An 8,546-nucleotide genomic window follows, 5' to 3' on the forward strand; every position below is an offset into this window, starting at 1 on the left:
TGTCTCTCCCTCCCTCTCTCTTTCCTTCACCCTCTCGCTCCCTCTCTCTTGTTTAGCGCGCCTGCCAAGTCCTGCTGAGCGTGTTTGCAAGCTGGTGAAAAGAATGAATAATTCAGCAGTAAGCATGCTTACAGCTGGCCGTTTTGGGGCCCTTGATCTGGGGATTGGGCGTCTGCATGAATGCCCATATTGTCATGTTATGTGTACACGATTGAGAGTAGGGAGGCCCCAGCATGAGCGGCAGGAGATTACAGTGCGGGCATGCTGGGTGCGTGGTCACACCACTAAATCCCCCAGATGCTGTTTGTTCGGCCGAGGTCACATGTTGTCCGCCGGTCCGTGTGGCCTTAACACAATGGTCCCCTCCAAGTGAACGAGGGTTAGGGTTAGTCTCACCCACCAGGCCCCCTCCACACACACCTGTCTGGAGTGGACATAAAAGTCAGGAGGCCACTACCTACACACACAGACTGCTGTCTTTCTAACCTTAGTGCTTTGTTTCTTCCCTCAGGTCGCAATGAATTGATAGCAAGATACATCAAACTAAGAACAGGAAAGACAAGGACAAGAAAGCAGGTAAGAGGACTGTCTTTCCCATATTTTTTTTGGGTGGCAAGGGGGGGCGTGGTATGGGCGTGGCCAATGGCGCTGTCTTCGAGCCCAAAATATCGGAGTCCCTCCTCTTGGCTGCAGAGACCCTTAGAGGGTGCTGGAGGGCAGGTCATCTGACACCACTGGCCGAACTCAGACACTTTGAGCTGTGTTGCTATGCATAGGAGAATCAAAACACATTTTTTGCATGATGCTTAGCACTTGATGTCAAAAGACCACAGGTGACTTTTCACTGTAGAATCTTAGAGAAAGATGGAGGGATACAGGGCGCTTGCAGCAGTTGTCAAGGGGGGAGTGTGTGCCCCCAGTGGCGGGATTTAGGCCGCTTTCTTTTCATCTCCATGGTAACCGTCTGTTCCCTTGTCTCCCTCCCAACAGGTCTCCAGTCACATTCAGGTTCTTGCCAGACGGAAATCTCGGGAGTTTCACACCAAGCTGAAGGTAAGAGCTACTGCTTACTGCACTGTTTGTGTATCTTCCTGTTTCTGTTGCCGTGGTGACAGGTGGGATGCTTGATGCTGTGACTCCTGTATCTTAGATTCCTCACATCTGATATTCCTGTTTAGCATTCGATGGGCTAGTCCCACACTTCCCCCTGTTTGGTGCTCTGTTGCTTATTGCTTCCTGTAACTAACAAAAGAATACACTCGCTCAGCGGAACTGAACTGTCTTTGCAATGTGTTAGTTCTTCACTCTTTGTCACTGATCAAGGATTTAATTGTATGTTCAGTTTCATCATATTTCATATTTAAACAAGGTGTTGTACAATGCAAATTTCTTCCATCAACTTGCAAGAAAATACTGGAATGTAATTTTTTTAAATGTATAAATATAGATTGCACAATATTGTCAGTGCATGATGTTAGGACAGCAAGCTACTGACAGCCAATGAAGGCAGTGTGCTGGCAAGACATGTTTGCTATTGATTGTACAGTAGATGAGCAGCTTAGACCTTATCATCGTTTAACACTGAAGCTGTTTGGCTTGCAGGCCAGATTGCATGGCCAATGTCAATACCTCCCATTTCATCTCTAACAATCTGAACATCATCATCATCATCATCCTTTGTTGTAATACAGACACTAGTTAGTCTTGTCCAAATAGCAAAGTATACAGGTGATGACAAGTGGGCTGTAAGAGTAAAACCTCTTATCTCTTTGCATTCAGGTCACATGTATGGTAAGTACCACCCTCAAAATACTGTACTGTTGGCTGTGCTTCAGGGCCGTCTGTACAGCTGGATGTGAAGGTGTCCCTGCTCGTAGATCCATAGTGTTGTGTTCTGCTGCGGAAGGCCTATGTACTGTGTAATGTATGTCCTGTGTGTATCTATCACCAGCAGCTACTGCGTATCCACCCTGCGCCATCTCAGTGCATCGTCTTTGCCAGCATGCTCATCCTCTCCCAAGGCTTCTTTCACTCAAATGGCAGTGAGGCAACCCATTAACCCACGCTTAAACAAATACATATGCTTTTCAGAAGTTTGATTAAAATGTCCGACTTATAAAATGTCCACGGATGCCACTTCTTTACAGAGAACTCAAGCACCAGAGTGCTTTCTTTCCCATGTTCAGCATACACTGGAATCTTGCCCTGATGTCCTTGGTTGTGGGATTCTTTCAATCACTTAGGGCTGGATTCAATCCGTATCCGCGTTATAGCTCGATTGAAATTTAAAGGCAATGTTCCAACATTCTTGGAGACTGCGGTAAACGCTGCCAATCAGAAATTACCTTTGAATTTTAACTGGGATCTTCCGCAATACAGGTTAAATCCAGCCCTTAGTTGTGCCACTTGTGGCAATCACACTGTTTGGATAATGTACTGTTTCTTTCATACAAGACAAGCTCTGCCCTTAGAAGAAAAACTAATTAAATAGTCCAGTTTTCAATTCAAGACTCAATAACAACACAATGGGTATTCTGTGTTTTTATTCACCGGTCTGAGAGAAATATGAAGAGCAATATAATTCTGTACTCTTAAAAGCACATTATTTTCAGGCATAAAGGTGACCTTGGTGATACTGTGGTCTGCTCAAATAATCCATGTCTTCTCCTTTGTCATTGTAAAGAGCTCTGTTGATTGTGTGTGTGGGGGGGAGGTTGTATATGTGTGTGTGTGTGTGTTTGGTTGTTGTTGCTTGTTCTTTGGCCCACCACTCTGAGTCATTGTGTTGTGTTCTGCTGAAGGACCAGAGTGTGAAAGACAAGGCACTGCAGAGTATGGCCTCCATGTCCTCGGCTCAGATCGTCTCTGCCACCGCCATCCACAACAAGCTGGGCCTCCCAAGACCCACCTTCCCTGGAGCGACAGGGGTAAGACACCCCTCACTAAACACACATATCTCGTAACAATTGACTTTATGTGCATTGTGCTGTCCTGATTGTCCATTCATTTACTCTTCCATAGTTTTGGCAGGGTATGATATCCACTGGACAGCCTGGATCCTCACAAGAGTAAGTCGTCCTAAAGTGTCTGTCTTGTTATTGATAATATAAGATGATTAAGTAATGACTTCACTAATTTGTTAGCTAGATTTATATAACTTATCTAGCTAGTTATTTTTTTGTATTATTGCAATAACCAGGTCAACTTCCTGATTCTGTCTTATCTTCAGCATTAAGCCATTTTCCCAGCAGGCCTACCCCATCCAGACAGCTGTAACGACCACCATCTCAGGTGAGGGAGCCCTTTTACCCTATCCGCCCTTTTTCTATCAGCTCATTTCACTTTATCGTAGGCCAACGCTCAAAATAAACTCCAATGGCACCTATTACCAGGGCATTAATACTGTTACATGGCTAATGCTACTAGTGATATAGCTAATGGGTATCATGTTAGTGAGTGTTGGATAGTTAGGGGTGGGATGTTAGTGTCAGTAAACGGTGGATAGTGAGGTGACAGTGTTGTGTGTAATCCCCCCAGCGTACGAGCCCCCCACGCCTACAGCCCCCGCCTGGCAGGGACGCTCCATCGGGACCACCAAACTCAGACTGGTGGAGTTCTCTGCCTTCCTGGAGCAGCAGAGAGATCCTGACTCTGTGAGTACCTGCCTTATTGTCTTCCTTCCCACACACAGTAAAACACACCTGGGTAAACCAGTACTTGTTTCTCAGGCAGCATCCCAAACCAGGCCAAACTAGTGCAGATTCCTGAGGTCAACCATACTTCCTCAAACTGGGGCATATCGTCACACACTCTCACAGACAAAGAAGGTAAAACAAACAAAGCAGAATACCTCCAAATACCAAAGTGATTCTGGAACATAATAAAGGAAACAAAATAAAGGAAACGCCAACATAAAGAGTCTTAACAGGGCGTTGGGCCACCACGAGCCAGAACAGCGTAAATGCGCCTTGGCATAGATTCTACAAGTGTCTGGAACTCTATTGGAGGGATGCGACACCATTTTTCCACGAGAAATTCCATCATTTTGTTGATGGTGGTGGAAAACGCTGTCTCAGGCGCCACACCAGAATCTCCCATAAGTGTTCACACACACCTTTTAAATCCCCTATGCTCCTTTGAGACCCCTCTTTCAAAATAACAGATCTATTCTAGCCATGGTAGCCAAAATAATGGTCAACTGGACATTTTTATACAAGCAATCAAACAAAGTCTATTTTTACATCCATTGAGAATTACAATGTATTTGAAAAATATTTCCAGCTCTCTCCCTTTTGATAACCACTCAGCGTGAAAGGGAGAAATGTAATGCTCTGATCCAGTGGAAACATCAAATAGGCTTCTTATCAGTGCTTGACTTGGACTGATATAGGTTCCGGTATACATTTTGTGTGCTGGTACTGTCTATATTTAGGTGGAGGAGCTCCACAATACTTTTGAGCTAATATTCTATAAGAGGAACAGCTCAAGCAGTAGAACATTTGAGGTGCTGGTACTCAGCACCAGTGAGCTCCTGTCCAAGTCAAGCACTGCTTCTTATCCCTTGCGCAAATAGCCTACAGCTGTGTCTGTACGGAGCTCACTGGCGCAGGAAACTGAGGGCCCCAAATATTTTATACAATGTTGCAAGTTCGCTAGTGGAAGCTTTGGGCCTGACCCAAGTTAATAGTTGATACATTGTTTCAAGTTCATTGCAGACAGGCCATGTGTAGCCAATGTGATTTATAGGATATTTATTTATTTGTTGGATTTATGTAGGCTATATTACATAGTTTGCAATGGCAATATGTTATTCTTTAGGTTTGTATCATTTTCATTTAGATTTGGATAGAATTTTGATTAACCACATGACATTGATTTTGAGATATGAAGACGTTATTATAAATTTAAATGAAACTGTTGCATATGAAATGTGCATATGAAAACCAAAAACTGGCGAGGAGATCGGTAGAAATGGTAAGATAATTGGCATTTAACATGAGAAAGGTTGCCGACTCCTCATGTAGCCTATTACCGGCAACTTCAGGAGAGTAATGGCAGAATCTGCGAAAGCCAGCAGGAGAGGGAGGAGAATAATTGGGTCAGGTTAAGTTTTTTTTTTTTTTTTTCTTGTTATCTAGATCTCTGGCACCCTCTTGAGGCATCAAAACGTAAGCTTAAAGCATCAATGCACATAGTTGATTTAATTAAAACACATAGTGTGTCTATATATGGAAAAATACACGTTTTAAAATGTTGAGCAATCGATTGGTCGAAATAACAGACTACTTTCGGTCGACCAAGATTTTTTTAATTTTTTTTTGTCGGGGACAGCCCTAAGCTGATTTACCGAAGTCAGTAGAGACCAAAGGAATTTCCAGAGTTAGCCATCCCTGAGACTGGGTGTGGTAGCTCAAATGTCTAAAGTTTAGTAATGATGTTAGGTACAGTGGGACTTTTTGTAAAAGGGCTTTATAAATGAAAACATAGCAATGTATCAACCTACATGACATCAAAGATATATTAATATGATTTTCTTATGACAACCAACTAGTGACCTTGTTAAGGATTTTTAGAGCCGGCTTCCCAGACGTAGATTAACTCTAGTCCTGGACTAAAAAGCATTCTCAATGGAGATTATATATTGAAAACACTTTTTAGTCCAGGACCAGGCTTAATCTGTGTCTGAGAAACCAGCTCTTAGGGTAATGGAGAAGTCCTAAAATAATGCTAATAGAAGTGATCTATCTAAACTGGTTGTTTTCTCTCTCTCATCAGTACCTGTTTGTGAACATTGGACAGACCAACTACTCGTACAGCGATGCCCTACTGGAGGCTGTGGACATCCGTCAGATATACGACAAGTTCCCAGAGAAGAAGGGAGGACTGAAGGAGCTTTTTGGAAAGGGCCCTCACAACTCCTTCTTCCTGGTCAAGTTCTGGGTGAGTTTCATGGCACATGCACAAGGTCATATACTGTGAATGGTTGTAAAAGGCGCATTGTCGGCTGTCCAGTGCGCTGCTCTATAACGTGTCTTGAATAAAATCCTGGCCGTTATTGTCCACACAGTTTGGCTTTACAATACACACATGATTGACATCTAAACAAACAACATTAATGATACATCCATTCAAGTACAGTGCCTTCAGAAATTATTCACACTCCTTTACTTTTTCCCAAAAAAATGTACAGCCTGAATTTAAAATGGATAACATTTTGATTCTTTTTTTGTCACTGGCCTACACACAATACCCCATAATGTCAAAGTGGAATTATGTTTTTCGAAATTTGTACAAATGTATTAAAAATAAAAGCTGAAATGTCTTGAGTAAATAAGTATTTAACCACTTTATTATGGCAAGCCTAAATAAGTTCAGGAGTACACATTTTCATGGACTCACTCTGTGTGCAATAATGGTGTTTAACATGATTTTTTTTTATGACTACCTCATCTCTGTACCCCACACATACAATTATCTGTAAGGCCCCTCAGTCGAGCATCGAATTTCAAACACGGATTCAACCACAAAGACCAGGGAGGTTTTCCAATGCCTCGCAAAGGGCACCTATTGATAGATGGCTAAAAAAAAAGCAGACACCGAATATCCCTTTGAGCATGGTGAAGTTATTAATTACACTTTGGATGGTGTATCAATACACCCAGTCACTACAAAGATACAGGCGTCCTTCCTAACTCAATTGCTGGAGAGGAAGGAAACCGCTCAGGGATTTCACCATGAGGCCAATGGGGACTTTAAAACAGTTAGTTTTAATGGCTGTGATGGGAGAACTGAGAATGGATCAACATCATTGTAGTTACTCCACAATACTTACCTAATTGACAGAGTGAAAAGAAGGAAGCTTGTACAGAATAAAACATATTCCAAAACATGCATCCTGTTTGCAACAAGGCAATAAAGTAATACTGCAAAACATTTGGTAAAGTAATTAACTTTTTGTCCTGAATACAAAGTGTTATGTTTGGGGCAAATCCAATACAACACATTAGTGAGTACCACTCTCCATATTTTCAAGCATAGTGGTGGCTACATCATGTTATGGGTATGTTTGTAATTGTAATTGGAGCTAAGCACAAGCAAATTTGAGAGGAAAACCTGGTTCAGTCTGCTTTCCACCAGACACTGGGAGATAAATTCACCTTTCAGCAGGACAATAACCTAAAGGCCAAATCTACGCTGGAATTGCTTACCAAGAAGACAGTGCATGTTCCTGAGTGGCCGAGTTAAAGTTTTGACTTAAATCTGCTTGGAAATCTATGGCAAGACCTGAAAATGATTGTCTAGCAATTACAACAACCAATTTGACAGAGCTTGAATAATTTTTTAAAGAATAATGGCCAAATGTTGCAAAATCCAGGTTTGGAAAGCTCTTAGAGACTTACCCAGAAAGACTCACAGCTGTAATCGCTGCAAAAAGTATTGACTCAGGAGTGTGAATACTTATGTAAACTAGATATTTCTGTATTTCATTTTCAATAAATTTGCAGACATTTCTAAAGGCATGTTTTAATTTTTTCATTATGGGGTATTGTGTGTAAATGGGTGAAAAAAAATGAATTTAATTCATTTTGAATTCAAGCTGTAACACAACAAAATGTGGAATAAGTCAAGGGGTATGAATACTTTCTGAAGGCACTGTATAAGCCAAGGATATGGGTTTGTGTTTGAATGTGTGTGTGCGTGTGTATGTATGCGTGTTATATCAATCAAATTTTATTTGTCACATGCTTCGTAAACAACAGGTGTAGACTAACAGTGAAATTGCTTACTTACGGGCCCTTCCCACAATGCATCCCTAGGGGCTGATGTGGTAGCATTGAGGCTTTGTTTGAACACCTGCCTACCTCCTGACAGGTGTGAGAGATTGGGGCAAACTAAGGAGATTGCAGCAGCTCCCTACCAATGGAGTCTCTCTAAGCGCAAATATTAACTGGTGCCATTCTCCACAGCTTTACTTACTATTACATACTATTGGCCAAAAAAAAGCTTGATTTGATTTGGTCTCAGAAGCAACATTAATGTTAGGACTATAAAGAATGTCATCCTCAGTTCTATGTTTACTTCTGTTTCTTACATGCATGGTGGTTCTCTATTTAAGATACTCAATAAAATCCCTTTCTTTTGTTCAACTCGAAAATATTTTCATAATCTACAGTCAACTAATAGGTTTTCAAACGAGACCATTTTCATTCGCGTCCACATGAATAAAATTCAAATGGCAACGCAAACAAGAGGGTGAATCTCTCTTCAGACATTAGTGAAGAGCCACTGCATCTGAATTTCAAACATGGACACCCACACTCTAAACAATAGCCCTCTTCTCATCATTACAGACCTTAATAACACGCTGACTTAATGAAGGAGCTATGTATTCCTTTGTACAAATGATGGTTTTCTCTGTTCTTGAAACAGGCCTTCCTCTTCATTTACATTTACATTTTAGTCATTTAGCAGACGCTCTTATCCAGAGCGACTTACAGTTAGTGAGTGCATACATTATTTTTTGTTTGTTATTAATTTTTTTATTT

General features: G+C 41.6%; 1 protein-coding gene across 5 annotated transcripts in view; it reads left to right on the top strand.

The window, feature by feature from the left end:
- Positions 1–8,546, top strand: part of LOC121532338 (transcriptional enhancer factor TEF-1) — an 89,308-nt gene that overhangs the window by 70,710 nt on the left and 10,052 nt on the right. For 2 of the 5 annotated variants that reach the window (XM_041838245.2, XM_045220866.1), the window contains 9 exons: positions 512–576; positions 991–1,053; positions 1,780–1,791; positions 2,802–2,927; positions 3,022–3,068; positions 3,230–3,291; positions 3,538–3,653; positions 5,139–5,168; positions 5,776–5,940. In XM_041838245.2, coding sequence (XP_041694179.1) covers positions 512–576; positions 991–1,053; positions 1,780–1,791; positions 2,802–2,927; positions 3,022–3,068; positions 3,230–3,291; positions 3,538–3,653; positions 5,139–5,168; positions 5,776–5,940 — 686 coding nt within the window. The remainder of the gene's footprint in view (positions 1–511; positions 577–990; positions 1,054–1,779; positions 1,792–2,801; positions 2,928–3,021; positions 3,069–3,229; positions 3,292–3,537; positions 3,654–5,138; positions 5,169–5,775; positions 5,941–8,546) is intronic. The other 3 variants (XM_041838247.2, XM_041838246.2, XM_041838248.2) reach the window with 3 other exon arrangements.

Source organism: Coregonus clupeaformis, chromosome 6 (assembly GCF_020615455.1).
Source record: "Coregonus clupeaformis isolate EN_2021a chromosome 6, ASM2061545v1, whole genome shotgun sequence".
NCBI classification, from domain to species: domain Eukaryota; kingdom Metazoa; phylum Chordata; class Actinopteri; order Salmoniformes; family Salmonidae; genus Coregonus; species Coregonus clupeaformis.